A 16,975-nucleotide genomic window follows, 5' to 3' on the forward strand; every position below is an offset into this window, starting at 1 on the left:
GTCAATAAAGGCCTTGTTTTGAAATGTACGAAGCGCCTAAAACCTTCCCTTTCTTGTGGCACGGATGGTATCCCTCCCACACTTTGTAAGACGTATGGAACCGCACTGGTCCCTGGTTTCACACGAATCTTCAACAGTTCACTAAAATAGTACGTTTTCTAGCGGTGATAGGTGATAGAAGGTGATAGAAGGGCAGTTACTGATTACCGGTCTATATCTGTCATCTGCGCTTCGTCCAAAGTGTTCGAATCTGTATTGCATTCCCTGCTTTCTGTTAGGGCTAATAACATTTTAATAGATTAACAGCATGGCTCTGTATCAGGGTGCACCACAACAACGAAGAGGGTAGCATTTATAACCCATGCTTCCAGTGTGGTACATGGTAAGGGGCAATCAGTCACTCTATACTTTGATGTAAACGAAGCATTTGATGTAGTTCGCCATGAACTTCTAATTACAAAGGTGACACAAAGATACATACCTTCTCTGGTACCTAATTAACCTAAGCAATAGATCATGCTCCGCTGACATTAATGGATAGAGCTCTGTTAGCTATGAGGTCACTAGCGGAGTTCCTCAAGGATCCGCTCCTGGCCCTTTTTTTTTCCCCTACTGTTCATAAATGGCATTTTGTCGGCAATTAAACACTCCTCATTTCTTCTATATGCTGCCGACATAAAGCTATTTATAACAGTAGCAGTGTTCACGACATCATTGATCTCGAGAATGACAATTTTTCACTGTCAAACTAGTATACCATTCCAAAACCTATCGGAAGAAGCAAGAAATTCTTTCGAATTAAGTAATAACGAATTAAGCGGAAACAAAAAGGCGATGTGATAAAGGGGATATCATGGACTTTAAACACTGGTTTAAAGGAATCGTGGAGAAAATGCCTGATAGGAATTACAAATCATTAGTTTGTGTGCTTCTGTATAAGGCTCATACCCACTATGGGCCAATAATCGGATGGGCTTTACCCTCTTCGCTTAGTCTTCTTTTTTTTCTGTTACGCGTACTGCTGTTTATGGCATCTTTTTGTCACCACATAATTTGATTGTGCAAGTTTTTGTATAACATTAAATTTCTTGTTGTTAGGCTTTAATTGCGCTTGAGTAAACCAACTCTAGCATACGCGCAAATATTTTTTTTCCCGTCATTTACCACGTATGTGCATTCACTGTACCTCCACTTCGCAAATAGCTGTCATCATCGTTGTTACTGTTCCTCGAACAAGACGCTGCCTTCTCACTGAACAGCCTCCCAGGTGAGGAACAGTATCGTTGTCCAAAGCCGGTTCTATGGGACTAGGTATGCAACGGAACCGTCGCAGCTCTTGAGAACTGACCTTCACATTTCCTTTTGGAATTTCTCGGGTCTTTTGACGCGGAAAGGGATGTGCGATCGCGTTAGTAGAAACTGTGCCAATTAATCCACAATACTGAAGCTTCATAAACGGCACACTATATTCCTTTTCTGCCGTGCTGGTTAGTGGATCAATATTTTGGGGGATCATAGCAGCCTATGAGCATTTTCTTTCCCTTTTGATGAAAAGATTGTAAATATGCTATCATGCTTTTGATATCCGATTCACACACTGATTCATTGAAGAGCTTTTGCAATTAATTTCTGGTTGCAATGACATGTGCTGAATCACCCGAATGTACCGCATGGAAGCTGCATCCCATACAGCATAAGCGTAAAGGGCTCGTGATTGATTGATTGATTGATTGATTGATTTCGGTTTAACGTCCAAAAGTAAGACATGGGCTATGCAACGTGCTGTAGTGGACCACTGGGGTGGCTCTCCAACATGCGTCCCGTTTATAGTATAACAGCGTTATTGCATTCCACCTCTATGGGAATCGAAGTTCCGACTTAGTTCTCAACAGCAGAATGTCATTGCCACCGAGCCATCATGCTGGGTCATGAAACATTTACTGTCAGGTACCCTGTCTCACAGGGGTGAATAGTTAGGAGCTTCCACTACGTGGTGAAAATCATTCGTGATCGTCTTCGAATCGAGCTTTATTTCTTAAGAATTACGCGTTCATCGAAGTCGAAGCAGATACATCTGGTCAGCTTCCGAATGAGCTTACGCAGCATATTTGGCATAAAAGGAATCTACCTAGAATTTTAAGGCAGTTGCGTTATTAGGCAGAAAGAAAACGTAACGTGGGTATACCGGTGTTATTGTGCCTTCCCTTCTTGGTTAGCGGTGGCGCTCATGTGATATTACATGGTGCAAACAACGGCGAGGGCTAAGTCATGCATATTTAGAACGACAAACAGCTGAGGGAGTTGCTACAAATTCATGGATTGAAATGCTAGGCCCATAGAGACAAACACCAAAGAAACTAAACATAAAAGACTATACAAATGCTGATTATCAATAAAAAGGTCGCGCTATGGAGGAAAAAGAGAACACAAGCCCTATCTAGACGTGTGTGCTGTTGTGAAGGCAGTGCCAACATGCCGCTCATGAACAAGTGGAACTAGATAGAAGGAAGTAGTGGAATTAACCGGGTAAATCATTTTGAAGAATGCGCGCGCACCTCATATAAAGGACAATTTCTTTTCGTGCCATTTACTAATTTATTCGGGCCTTCTTTTAAGACCAAGTGCAACTGAGTTCTCAAAAGCTGCTCGCGCCATTATAATTATTCCATACTTTCCTTTGTTCTCAAAGCTTTCTCGCCTTAATCCACGATGATAATTTTATGATAGTATCGCTGAGGTTCGACGTTCATGAAGCTGCCCAGTGGGATACAAAGGAAACCGTATCGATGGCTCCGGATTCATTTTCATCACTAGCGGCCTTTTAACGTGTCCTTTATGTTAGGCACATACCATGAGCGTTTTTGCATTTCGCTGCTTCCACCGGAATGCGGCCCCCGCGGCCACCGGTATTAACTCCCGTGATTTTTGACCAGCAGCGCAACTTGATTCAGAACTGAAAATAGGATATCGGCGTGCCCACCCAGGTGAAGCTTGGGCTCCGCGACAGCGGTGACGGCGGCCGATCGCAGTTATTTCGGGCCAGAAGCGATAGACGCCTGTCTCATCGTCTCCGTTACACGAGGCCACCATGATGGAAGAAGTGGAGCAAGACTGGCGTCAGCACTACGACGCCTGCTACGAAAGGCCGCCCACAGCCGTCGCCGCGACGGCCACTGCGCCCGTCAACACCAGTCAGACGCGGACATACGAAGGAGCTCTCGACCAAAGCTCGGCGATGCAGAGCTACAGCTCCGCCTCCAAGCTGGTGCCCTCCAAGCGGAACAGGAGCGTGGGCACTATCCTTGGCAATGATTCGAGCACGATTATTCTGCGTTCCCTGGCCCTGCTCGTCATCGGCGCGCTCTGCCTGACCCTCATGACTTTGATCGTGGTGAACGCGAGCGGCTCTGAACGTGACCGTTCGTCGGGCGACAGAAAACCCGTGGCGGCTGAGGAGGGTTCGCCACAAGATGCGCCAGGACTGCCGCAGGCCGCTACCACTCCTCGGCCCGCGGCGACGCCAGTGGCAAGGTCTCAAGCCAAGACACGGAACCAGCGCACGCACTCGAAGCAAGCCAACAACACGTCGGGAAAGAAGGATAACCTGTCGACGGAAGACAAGGATGGCGGAGGTGGTTCGGAAGACACACAGGTGGGTGCACGCTCACCAGGTGGGAAACATCATTATCCAGTCATTTGAATCGCGTTTGATCTGCGAACCAAGTGCCCTCATCATTATTTAAAACTATTTCACATGTTAAAATCTCTCTCTCTCTCTCTCTATGGTAACAAGATAACTTATTTGCGATTCAACAATTGTAATATGTTCGAAAATCCGAATGCTTCCTTCCGTTCAATGCCACTTGAGGTACGAATATTTTAACTATGGTAGAGGCTTTCGTGCTTGTAAAACTTTACGCGCAGCTGGCGCACCTAATAGACTAGCTTGCAATCGCACACTCTGTATGTCTCCCCTTCGCTTCTTTTTCTTTCTCTGTTTCCTGAATAAATGTTCTGGTGAACTATTGGACTTCTCTACCTAGAGCTTTGTTCGTCCTGTCCGGCTGGCCATATGTCATACTCCTTTCTCGGCAAATCGAGGTGTGCGTGGCTATTGCGTGGTTTCGAACAGTCAGCACGCTATTGTGACTTGACGTGAGAAACCTTCGAAATCGTTAAGATTACTCTAACACGCACAGGGATGGACTGAGGCATGTGAAGCAGAGAGTTCTTCAATCACTTAATGAGTCAAGTTAGTGAGCTTCTTCGATGCCCTCTTTCATATGAGTCCCGCGCTTACTAGCCTTGTCTAGGAATGTCGGGGATGTTAAGGAAAATATATTTTCCACGATAGCCGCGTTGGGAGAACGATTTTACTGAAAGCCGCGATATCTGCGTCCGGGTTTAAGAGCAGGGTCGTCCATGGGGAGTATTTGCTGAAGGCGCGCAGACTTGCTTGGTCCTGTCCGATCCATCGCCTCCTGCAGCCGACTCGCCAGCAATTAACTTCGTTTCAAAAGTCTGCTACCAGTCCAACAGAGCATCTTGTCCCACTTGTGCCGTATACATGTAGCACCGTCACCTAGATTATTTCCTCCTAAGCTGCAGCATTTTAATCGCTGCTTTAAAGCGAAGCTTCCAGGCCAATCATCTCGTACTTTGCTGAGCGTGGACACTGGGTGACGCAGCTGCTGTCTTGCCCAATAGCCCGCGCACTGGACAGCAAACATATAACGTATCCGAGGTAGCCCCATCTGTACCACATCTGTACCATTCCTACAAATGCACTTTGTCGAGGCTCTCGTCTCCGCCCAATGACGCAGTGAAACAACACACGACACGCAAATATCCTCAGTGCAACAATATACGCCTTCAAGCGCGCAACTTTTTTTTATGCCAGCGCGCAAGTTTTTTATGCCTCTCTTTCAGTGGCTTTTAGCGCTTATTCTCGCCCTATTCGGTCGGCTTCTTGTCGAGCATGTTGAGCCGGTGCTATAGATAGTGCAACGGAAAGTGCGCTGATTCCTGAGATCGCGTGAAGATAAGTGTACCGAACCCGGAGGCAGTGTAATCCGCTGTCGCATGCATCACGTGAGTCACGTGGTGAGGGTCTGAGGGTCTCGGTGATTTGCCGGGACAGGCACGTAATCTGTATGCTCAAAAACGCGTTGCAGATAATGAACAGTGTTATAGCATTTTAATTAGCCGCATCACGAAATCGTCACTTAATGCAGATTCCAAAGTGCGCGTTGGGTCTGCCATATTGTTTTTTTTTCGTTTTTGGTTGCGTCGCACTAAGCATTTTTCGTCTGTTCAGAAAAACTCCCCCTGCGGCGAGCCACAACAGACATACTGCCCCGAGATCAAGTTGTCCTTCTTCTACCGCCACGAGCGCGACTACTGCGACTCCACCTACCGTGAGCAGGTGTTCGTGTGCAACCACAGCCCGAACCGCTTCAGCTCGCGGAAAGGCTGCATGAACGCTTGTATCAAGAATGCCAAGCCCTTCGCTAGGTGCAAGCAGCAGCCCATCTTCACCAAATGCAACAGGTTTGAATACACCCATGGTACCTACTATACTGGCTGTCTTCCTTATGCGTAGGAGCATACAAGTTGGCAAAGAGTCTCAACGAAGGTGTCAATTGTCCTATTTATTACTCCAGGCTGACACCTCCAAGCTCGCCTAAGAAAATGAAAGCGAAAATTAGAACATGTTAATTCAGCTGCCTTCGTATAGAAGACAATTAATTGACCGGTCGCGAGAATTAAGTACAAGTGCGCATTCAGGCATATATATCGAAAGCGCCTCAAAGACTGACGGAAATGAGTTAAAGGCAGTCGCAATACTGTAGAAGACGCGAAAAAGGGCTCTTTATTCATATTGGAAACACTTAATTTGAGGAACGCGACATTGTTGGTGCGCCTGGGCTGGGCCACTATAGCCTGGGCGCCATTAACGGGTGTAAAATGGGTTTTGTTCATATTATTGTTCTCTATGTGCACTGCTCTCGCGTGTACGTGTTATGTAATATCCTCGCTTTCTTGCGATATCAATTATAGGGACACTCGAGGAGCGTTCACTCAGTCGCTATTTACACCGACGTTGGCGTCGGCGTCGTTGCCGGCCCCTCGACGGCGCATGCACGGATACGCGCGCGGAGGTTTAGAAAGTTACCAAAGAGGTGGAGCGCATTTGGCTGCAAAAACGACGACGCGAGGTGGACGCACCGTCAACGTTACGACGCACCGTCACCGCCTGGGCTGCGTTTTGCTTTCCGCTGATGGCATGAGCGTTGTGCCGCAGGCTACTGTAATGCACTCGCGTTCCTGCTGAGCTGCTGTATGTATGCACTGGTCTGAACTGAACGGGCACGTCAAGGTAACGTTACCTGATGTTTCACTTGGCCATGACTAAAGAAAGTTTATCGTACGTCTCATATCGTGCGCCGTCGAGCTGCGGTGCCCGCACCGCCACTGCAGCTTTCCTCATCCCGTCTGCGTAGTGAGACGCCTGGTAGTGGCCGGGGTGCTGTTCTTTATGCCAAGCAGCGGTTTTATTGTGCACTGTGTCGTGCCATGTCGCGCCAGCGTATCATATGAACACCGTCCGAGTAGTTCAAGGGAAACGCTAAACCTTCATACCCCTGTCAGCGTATCGCAGGAAACTGCCAAATGTTTGTGTTCGCATTATGGCTTTGAAATTTTTTCTATGTATTGTGATTGAGCTGCTTCAACTGTTGCATTGTGACGTCGTAGCGTGCGCGTTAACTACTTCTGATGATTCTTCAGCGCAAACTGTGAGCGAAAATTCCACAAATCTATGCATTCGACTGCACCACATGTTCACGAGACAAGGAGTAGCCGACGCCTTATTTGTGAGTCAAAATTTCTTTCTTGTATCAATACAGTGTGTCGCGCATTCATGTCAAAAATGATTATGCAGGTAAGTTAGTGCAACAGAAGGACGAACACTGTAAAAGAGATTGGCCGGAGCATTACTGTGAAGTCTTTATTATGAGAGGAGAATCTGTGGATGTGTATGCTTTTGTCAGGCACGTCGACCTACCAGTTTCGTTGCATCTAATGTACGTCTCTTCAGATATTGCACCTGTTTACTATATGACACAGCAGCGATATTTTTTGGAAACCATTTTCAACTCTGTCGTTACCGTGCCTATAGATATCGATTAACTAGATTGCCTGTTTTTCTACGCGTTGTTAAACATTTCCGTTGTAATTATTCTGCTAACGAAATCATACGTTGTCTGAAATGATGACTGAAGCTGAGCTATTTGTCCTATTTGATAATTTTTGGCAGATAGAGTAGTCGTGAAAAATAATACTTCGACTGGAAGTATCCTCGAAACTAGCCTACTGTGCTCCTAGCACTTCTTCAATAAAAATACGCCAAATATGTGCATTTATCGACTCGGGCAACGTAAGTGTTACGTGACAGTAGCAATGAATACGCAGAATCTTCTCTCGGGTTGTCTATTTTCCGATCCAAAGCATAGGCTGTTTTAACGATGCCTGCTAGTACATGCTCATGAGTGCGTGTTATACTAATAATTGTGTTCGACTAACAACAACTTCAACTTTATTTTCGCCACCGTGGGTTGCTTTTATCTCTCAATGCTTCGACAGCGTACGTCATTACGAAATTATTACGAGCAATCCTTCCCGTCGTGGGAGGTTTTCACTTACACAAGAGCACGAAGTTGATTATAGACCCACCTTCGGCCAAAGCTTCACTAACTTGTTAAGCTCTTATAGTTTGAACAGCGCCTGTGTATATGGCTTTATCTATGACTGTAAAATTTTACTGTATACACATTACTGTACAGCACTGAACAGCAACTGAACAAGGCACATGGAGGCTCCAGCACCAGTTGAACGCGCGCTAGACCACCTTGCTTGCACATGAAAGCTGATGGAATGCAATAATCAAGTATGAGGGCTTCTGCATGCTGCCTGTCCTACCAACCGTTGTTTCGCGAGCCTAAAGAATGCAGTCGAAAGCAATCCGAGTGCCTGCTGCAGGGAGTAAAAACAAATGTGCTTCGTGCAATAGGAACTTGCCTTTTTCACACTTCCAAGGTTACTGCTTTCCCGCATAGCATGGGCATCACTGCGGCTAGTATTCATATCAACGAATCTTCAGAATTTTCTGTGTTTTTTTTTTGCGTGAACTGACTTACAGAAGTTGGGAACTGTGAGGACCAGGTGCATATTTTGTATATTTCTTTTTTTTTAAGCTCAGCACTTGTACTAAAAAGAGCAAATTATTACTTTCATTCGAGTTCCTTAGATGCTTCTTGAAATTTCACAATAAGTATTCTCAAAAATTGCCTGACAAATTATTACTGTTATACACTCATTAAAAACACCAGAGATCGGGCTATATAATTTTCTGTATCGCGGTATATATGTAGAAACTACTACGTCCTGAAATAAAATGGTTAACATAAAAGCTCCGAAAATGAGCCCGTTTCCAACGGCAACGAAAGAGTTAAACTAAAATAACTAGCGCGCGCGCACGGTATGGTTTTCGCAGGAACGACGTCAAGGCCTCCTACTGGTACCGTGAGGGCAAGCGCTGCGTGGAGTGGGCATACCCGGACGGATACTGCGCCACCAAGCACAGGGGCGTGGCGCGAAGCCTGCGCGAATGCCGCGACGAGTGCCTCGGTCCCGGCACGAACGACCACAGCTGCACGCTGCCGGCCGAGTACACGTGCCCGCCAGAAGAGCTCAAGTACCCGTACTTCGCGCACACCTTCTCCAACGGCACCGTCGCGTGCCTAGTGGCCGACAAGGAACTTCTGCGCCAGCACCGCTGCTTGGTGGGCGAAAACAAGTACGCCTCGAGGGACGAGTGTCGCAAGGCTTGCTCCAAGAACGCCGAGCCACCAGACGACAGCGGGAAGCACTAACCGAAGACGATGAAGTGGGCTGTGGACTGTGCTCTGTTGCAGTGTTTTGTAAGTGCGAAAAAAATAAAACCAGTATCTTACCAGTACTCACCTACGGGGCAGAAACCTGGAGGCTTACGAAAAGAGTTCTACTGAAATTGAGGACGACGCAACGAGCTATGGAAAGAAGAATGATAGGTGTAACGTTAAGGGATAAGAAAAGAGCAGATTGGGTGAGGGAACAAACGCGAGTTAATGACATCTTAGTTGAAATCAAGAAAAAGAAATGGGCGTGGGCAGGACATGTAATGAGGACCCCAAGGGAAGGGAAGCGTAGCAGGGGGCGGCAGAAAGTTAGGTGGGCGGTTGAGATTAAGAAGTTTGCAGGGACGGCATGGCCACAATTAGTACATGACGGGGGTTGTTGGAGAAGTATGGGAGAGGCCTTTGCCCTGCAGTGGGCGTAACCAGGCTGATGATGATGATGATGATGATGATGATGATGATGATGATGATGATGAAAAAATAGAAAAATAAAAGTCGGCTCCGGCGTGCTGTCGGGACCTGAAAGTGAGGACAAATACAGTGTGCTTTATCGCTTTTGTTTTAGAGTTCTTGTTTTTCTATATGGAAAAGAAATGGTGTGAAGAATTCTTTCTTTTTTGCTTTCCGCGCTTAAAGGAGAAGGAAATAAATTTGCTCCCGTTGTGGTGACGGTGAACAACGGAAGTCACGGAGGCACAACGCAAGTGATGAAATTAACTGCTTATTTGACGAACCTGCGCCCGGCAAAACAATACTCAGGCCAAAGATAGCAGGGAGAACACTCTTCGATCGTCGGAGATCTTATCTGCGTGTCAAGCACGTTGGCATTTATGAAGGACTCGTCAAAGGTTCCTGCGTAACCACTGTTGCCCGCGTGCCTTCCAGAAAGTACCATGCAGTTCCTGTCGCACATACAGTCTGAATGGACAAGGTCCGGTGACAACAGAAAACGGATAGAACTAGCGAACAGCATTCGCAAAACTTCGGATACAGAAAGGCTTGTCTTCCGCTGAGCGATAACATTTGTTAGTCGGCGAAATGAAGTCACCGGGAAGGATAAGTATGCGTGGCAATGCCATTGTCAATGCCAATGCCAGCTGACAGGCTATTAGGAGCGCAGAAGTGCCTGGACGGACTTTGTTGTTGCCGGATTGGTCACGAGCGTCAACTGAGAGAATTAGCTCATTTTTCAGTGTGACAGCACTGAAGACTATCCACAACTTAACTTTCAAAACATTTTTATTCCACATCAGGTGACACTTATGGACCAACGTGTACCTGCTCCTCTTAAAAAACGCAGTACAAATTAAACGGGAATGTAATGGGAAACGTGTACACAGAATATGTCTGCATGTCGCTTTTAAAGGATGCCCTATACGATAACGCCTCCAATGAAAGATATCGAAATCAAGAGAGATATGATACGCTTAGGTAATTAAGTGCGACAAAGCAAGATCAGTCTTCACTTTGCTAGGACCCGCATGTTTGAGACAAAGCAAAACAAAACTTTTAGAGAAAATTTTACTGTTTTTTAAAACATTTCTCTGGGCGCCTCAGCTCTTGGATAGTGCCACGGGTAGGAGTAGGTGCAAGGAGAAGACAGCGACATTCAGAGAGTTTAGCCATTGTAAATCTAGCTGGCTATCCTGTACTGTAGTAAGGGCTATCAATAAGTAAAGATGGTTGAAGATGACCTTGTTTCCTGTGTCGTCAAGCAGCATCTAGTTGATTTCAAGAGCAATGCCCTTACAATTGTTTTCGGTGTTGTCCTTTTCTGTTTCCTGTATTGTTTTCCCCCGATATTTGATTCGCTTCCAAGGCAGTAACTAGTGCCATTTTCCTACAACGCTTGATTGTTGGCCAAGCGTCTGAAGTAAGTGAAGTAAGCACGTGCCATTATCTATATGTAAATGTAATCTTTAATTAAGCACTCTTCATTGACTTCCTGTTGGCCATCTATATATATATATATATATATATATATATATATATATATATATATATATATATATATATATATATATATATACACACACGAGGGGCGCTCTGAATGTTAGTTTAGTAATTTTTATAAAGAGAACATGATGCACCAGGTATAACAACATAAGAATGCACACCCGTTGCTGGTTCAACGATGGAAAGAGGGTCAGCGGGGGAAGGAATCACGCATGCGCAGAGCATCGAAGAAGAGAGTAGCAGCAGACCGGCGTGCCTGAGGCTATTCGAGTACAAATCACGATGGCAGACAGACGCGTGCTGACAATGTGGTCGCCAATAGAAGTGCGTGCAGTTAACCGGTATGAATGGGCACCTGTTCCCTGCACTAGAACTGCACTCTCGGGAGGTCATTTTCAAAACAATTCTAGGGTGGGGAAGCTGTGCAAGGCACCAAGTTTTACCAGAGTGGTTTCTTCAAACTGATTGCACGCTACGGCAAATGTCTCAATGTCGGGGACAACTATGTGCAAATATAGTGCAACGTGTATAGTTCATCATGCACTTAGAGACCCACTTAATCTCGCGTGCTCGGACTGCGGGCGTGGGGAGCGGGAGACGACGAGGAAACTAGAGTAAAGCAGAAATCGTTGAACGAAGGCATTGTTCCCGTAGAGAAGCCATAGCTGAAATTCAGGCTAAGGCACAGGGATACGGCGGTGTCACAGCCCGTCAGACGGCAGCAACGGAGGCGTCTTTTTCACTCTCTGTTGCTGATGCTGTCGAAAGGGCAATGGAAAAAACCATGGAGCGCCTAGCTCGAAAAACCTTTGCGAGTCCTTGACACTAACTAACCAGATGGGACAGATATTCGGTACATCAAAAACTATCGGTATAACTTCTCCCACAACTGACTGTCCACGTCCTTCAAATGAAGTAGCAACTCCCAATTTCACGTCCCAAGATGCCCAAATTGGAGGCCCATCCATCGATGTCAATTAAAGTGAATGTGAAGGTGTCAATGATGACATACAGGGCTCAAATGAAATGGACATGGTGGTTCGATCGTTAAAATGATGTAGATCCCCTTTGCCAAAAATGCTACGACACTAACTCAAAGACCAAAAAATATCTCAAGGACAGCCTTACAAAGGAAGATTTCAAGGAAAGCATTTTAAGTAAGGCAGTTACTGAGTCGATTCTTTCGCTACCATAGGATTCCTCAAAATTCTTCATTGGAATTGGCGATCAATTCACTCTGCAGTAACATATTTGTTGTATTCATCATAAAAATTATCCCCTGATGTTATTGCTTTGCAAGAAATGTGGCTTTCAGGAAAGCAAGCTATTTAATTACATAACTACCGATCTTTCCGACTGGACTATCCATCGAAGGGGGGAGGTTTAGGTTTCTTTATCACTAATAGAATTATTTTAAGGCAAAGATTTCATATAAACACATGTATCCTGAAAGTGAAATTTTTGCCTTACCAGGCAAATTTTACTGTACCAGGGTGCCTACCTTTCTCGTTAGAAAATTTATACTTTTCTGCGGGTGTGCAGAACACGCGATGTTTGGATTCCGCTGTGACTTCATGGCGTAAAGACAAAATTCTTGTTGGAGATTTAAGCTCCCATCACATGTGTTGGGGCTTTTGAACTGGCCAATGTGGCAAACGCGTGCGGGATTCGACAATAGATAACAATCTGTCTTGTCTGAGCTCTAAAATTCCTACATTTCTTTGTAATCATACAAACTGGTATACACAGCGCAAGAATGGCACAAGGACGAAGCAAACACGGGACGAGCGCTAACTTTGTAATCAGTCTCACTCAGCTTTGGATATAAGTTTCGTAAGTTCGTTTCTCACTAGGTCATCCTGGACAGCCTTAGACTTTGACACCGACAGTGACCACTTTCCAACAATGTTTGAAATTGCTTGTCCGATAATGCCATCATGCTCTCAGGTACGCGTATACTTGTAAATTATAATAAATTTAAATCCGATCTTAACGTAAATTTGGCTTCCCATTTTGAAGAGGCTGAAGACACCAAAGCTATGAAATTTTGTGCTGTAATCAAAAGAACATACAAAAAAGCTGAATTTGGTGTTACACCTGCAAAGAAAACACCTTATAGCCCTTGGTGGAATACAGATTGCACGCCAGACCAGCGACGCCGACAGTCAGCTTGGATGCAGCTTATACCTTTTTTATAACCAGTCCCCAGAAAATTTTTTCACGCTGCTGTCTTTAAACGCACAGTTGCTCAAGGTAAAGAAGATTATGATAGAAAACACTACAATTTCCTTTCAAAGCCTAAAAACAAAAATAGTGTTGTTTAGATATATGATATATCGCAAAATTCTGCATCGCCAATTAATATTGAATATGTAAATATGGCGTCCGATGAAATGAGAAAATCTCTCAAGCTCATTGCTAAAGGCTTGGAGAGTAGATTCACATCATCGATGTCCTATAATTTGCAAAAACCAGCCCAAAAATCAGTGTTTACTGAAGTTACATTGCCTGAATTAGCTCAAGTGATTCGTAATTTGCCCTTGTCAGTCCCTGATTCTGATGGAATTACCGTTCACATGAGAAATATTTAATTCGATCTATTCGACCTTCTGATGACCTTCTAAATATTATAAACTATTCATTAAACAGAGCCTGGATACCTTACGATTGGAAAGTAGCAAAAGTAATCCCTATGCTTACAAAACAATGAGTAGGTTATAACACAGAAAATGTCAGACCTCTTCCTCTTACTTCTAATATTGTGAAGCTCATAGAGAGGGTATTACATTGCAGAATTACTATATAGATGACGGATAATGCAATATTAAGTCCGAATCTAATAGGCTAATAGGTTGATTGCTCAATATGGTGTGCCCCTGCTGATTTAGAGAGCCGCATCCAACTTGCCCTGAAAAGGAGAGAATATTCTGCTTTGATGGAATTAGATACAGCTAAAGCGTATGGCAGCGTTGAACATTCCATTTCAGTGGATATTTTGCTGAGTCATAATTTCCCAAATTATATTATCACTGGTTGGCAGAATTTTTGCGATCAAAAGAATTTCATTGCTTCAAGGATGGTTGTTCCCCGTCTAAATTCAGACAGACTCGCGGTGTCCCCGAAGGAGCAGTCCTGTCTCGAATATTATTTAATATATTAATGAGCTCCATCTCCCCTCGTCAGAACGTGCAAGTTTATGTGTATGCAGATGACATAGCATTCTTCGCGGATGACAGTGGCATTTACGTTCTATACCTAAAATTACAAGGATACATGAGCATGCTTGAGGTACGGCTTCAGACAACCTGCATGTCATTTAATGCGAGTAAAAGCGCAACCTTAGTATTCCCACTCACGGGTCCGATTACAATTTCTATATCTTATCAACAAGAACCCACTCCCCAGGTTGAGTCTCTAAAATATTTGGGAATCATTTATGGTAGAAAACTCAACTAAAGTCAACAAATAAAAAGTGTAGCGTGTAAGGCACAACGTGCTTTAGATATTCTGAGCAGAATGAGTAACCGACAATATGGACTGCCTAGGGATTCCCTGCTAATGATTTACAAAATATATGTGCGGCCAATACTGGAATTCGGGTGTGTATTGCTCTCAGGTTGCCCTGCTTATAAAGCAAAGCCTCTGATTCTTTTGGAGCGTGAAGCCCTGCGCCTGGGTCTTGGGCTCCCCAGGTTTGTGGCTAATAATGTTATCTATGAAGAAGCGAGCCTACCATCATTGCCCTGCAGATTTCGCATCTTAACGATTCAAAAATTTCTGAAAATTTACGACATGCCGCTTAGACGATCCGAATACGCTTTTATTAATGATCTAAATTCCTTCTTTCTTGCCAATTGGCCTCCTTTTCACTCTCCACAGATTGTATTTGTACAAATATAACTAGATAGCCTAAATGTGAACATTCGAGAGGTAATTCGATCAACTGAATCAAATCATATTATTAAGATAGAATTTGATGACATTTTCCCCTCAAAAGCCTAAGTTTTGATAAGTCACCTTCTTAAATACCATGTTGCAAGATTACCTTGCAAACGTACAAACAAATAACATAATAGCTACAGACGCTTCAGTGAACAACCAAAAGGCGAGCGTAGGCTTTTTCTCGCTTTCGCTTCGCTGGTCATTCTCTTTGAAGCTGCCAGAATTCACTCCTTCTTTTTTGAAGTCGAGCTTTTAGCAATGATTTTAGCGCTTCGGAAACTCCCTTCGAACGCATTGGGTGGTTATTATAACATATTCCTTTTCTGTCGGTACTTTGCTTGCTGCTTCATCCAAGTCGTCAACTCTAAAGACATTTCGAACATTAGTCCCTCCACAGTTGAATTTTCTAAAACTATTGTGGGTATATGCCAGGTCACTGTAGATTACATTTAAATGAAATAGAACACTCATTAGCGCGAACATGCCTGACTGGACCTATAATGCCGGTTCTTCCAGTAGTGGCGCACATAACCGCAATTAGTTATCGAAAATATTTAATTCATAGAGATGTCATTGAATAAATAATAACATGGTCAGATTTTCAGCCCCTAAAATTTCCGTGGAACAGACAGTGGTGTCCATCAAGACAATAAGAAGTACTGATCACCAGATTACGCTGCCGTGTCTCTCCATTAAACCTAAGTTTACATAGGACTGGTCTGACGTTATCGCCTCTGGGTCCATACTGCCAACAAACAGAGTCCCGAGATCACTATTTTTTTATGTCGCCGATACAAATTGTTAAGAAAAAGATTTCTACAAATTCCGCCTGCTAAGTTATGGTTATTATTATTATCAGAAATAATACCATCTTTCGGTGCGTCAGTTATAGGTTTCCCCCACAGGGACGTGTTTGATGCCATTTGCGGTTACATAAAATGAAGTAAACGAATAAATTTTTCAATGTCCTTTCGTTATTTGTTTGTTTTTGTATGCTTTCTTTTTCTTGTTTTAATCGAATATGTGCAGAAGATTAAGTAAACGTTTGAGCACACAATTCTTGGCCAATCCCACAGTGTGGGTATGAGCCATAATATGAGGCCATCATGATCATCAGTAGCAGCAGGCGAAAAAGACTTCTAAAAATTCCGGTTGCGTGCCAGGGGCAATCTTAGCATCATAAATAATACTAACTTCTGGTGAGTCAGTACTGCGTTTTGGCCGCAGGAACGTATTTGACGTTGTTTGTGGATTTATACAATCAACCAAATGAATAAGATTTTGAATGTTTTACTTATTTGTTTGTTTGTTTATTCATATGATTATCTTTTTATCGAATCGGTAATACTTCTAAACATGAAATAAAAGTTCAGGTACACAGCTCTTGGCCAGTTCCCAAGTGTGGGTAAAGTCAGAGCATCAGGCCATCATCATCACCAGAAGCAGCAGCAGCAGCAGTAGCAGGGTATCGCAGGGACGTTATTCGGGTCCTGGGCATGTTTGTCGAATTCAACGGCGGAAACGGAACAGCTCTGCGCAGGATTATCGCAAAGACGGAGAATGCTTTCCGCCTAGTTCGCAGAATCGCAAACCGGCATCGAGGCATGAAGGAAAGCAATCTTCTCAGGCTGATCAATGCCTTCGTACTCTGCCACCTCACGTACACGATTTCCATGCACAACTGGCTCAGAGCGGAGCGAGACAAGCTCAACGTTCTTATCCGCAAAATAGTCAAGAGGGCTCTCGGGCTACCCATCAGGACCCATACCGAGGATCTCTTGAAGCTGGGGGTACATAACACCGCCGAGGAGATTGCCGAAGCCCAAGAACGCACGCAACTCAGTCGCCTGGCCACCACAGCGGCAGGTAAACGAATCCTCGAAGAGCTGGGTTACCACCCTGCGGAATTCTCGATGGTCAGTACCCCGATCCCTAGGTGCATTCGAGACAAGTTCGTAGTGGCCCCTGTGCCCCGAAACGTCCATCCCGTCCACAACGAGGGCCGACGCAAGGCCAGAGCAGCCGCCATCCTCAAACAGATCAAGCGACACGACATTAGCGCAAGCTTCGTCGACGCTGCGGAGTACAGTGACGGGAAGACCTTTGCCGTCGTTGTGGTC

At 44.7% G+C, this 16,975-nt stretch overlaps 2 protein-coding genes across 4 annotated transcripts in view; one reads left to right on the forward strand and one right to left on the reverse strand.

Moving 5' to 3' along the window:
* LOC135904086 (uncharacterized) overlaps positions 1–16,975 on the reverse strand; it is a 54,910-nt gene that overhangs the window by 15,698 nt on the left and 22,237 nt on the right. The gene's annotated exons all lie outside the window — the stretch shown is intronic.
* Positions 1,145–9,002, forward strand: LOC135904131 (uncharacterized). Of its 2 annotated transcripts, none has more exons than XM_065434749.1 (4): positions 1,145–1,267; positions 2,985–3,652; positions 5,318–5,550; positions 8,555–9,002. In XM_065434749.1, exons 2-4 carry the CDS (start codon positions 3,089–3,091, stop codon positions 8,931–8,933), a joined length of 1,176 nt encoding a protein of 391 aa, XP_065290821.1. In that variant the 5' UTR covers positions 1,145–1,267; positions 2,985–3,088; the 3' UTR covers positions 8,934–9,002. The 2 variants fall into 2 exon arrangements, with proteins under 2 accessions (XP_065290821.1, XP_065290822.1); XM_065434750.1 differs by having other exon boundaries at positions 1,202–1,311.

The sequence above is a fragment of the Dermacentor albipictus genome, chromosome 1 (assembly GCF_038994185.2).
Source record: "Dermacentor albipictus isolate Rhodes 1998 colony chromosome 1, USDA_Dalb.pri_finalv2, whole genome shotgun sequence".
Taxonomy (NCBI): domain Eukaryota; kingdom Metazoa; phylum Arthropoda; class Arachnida; order Ixodida; family Ixodidae; genus Dermacentor; species Dermacentor albipictus.

Bases quoted from the DNA above. Each gene is read 5' to 3' on its own strand.
- LOC135904131 (XM_065434749.1), top strand. From the start codon at position 3,089: ATGATGGAAGAAGTGGAGCAAGACTGGCGTCAGCACTACGACGCCTGC. The intron at 3,653-5,317 runs GTGGGTGCACGC...TCGTCTGTTCAG, and splicing joins GTGGTTCGGAAGACACACAG to AAAAACTCCCCCTGCGGCGA. The intron at 5,551-8,554 runs GTTTGAATACAC...TGGTTTTCGCAG, and splicing joins ATCTTCACCAAATGCAACAG to GAACGACGTCAAGGCCTCCT.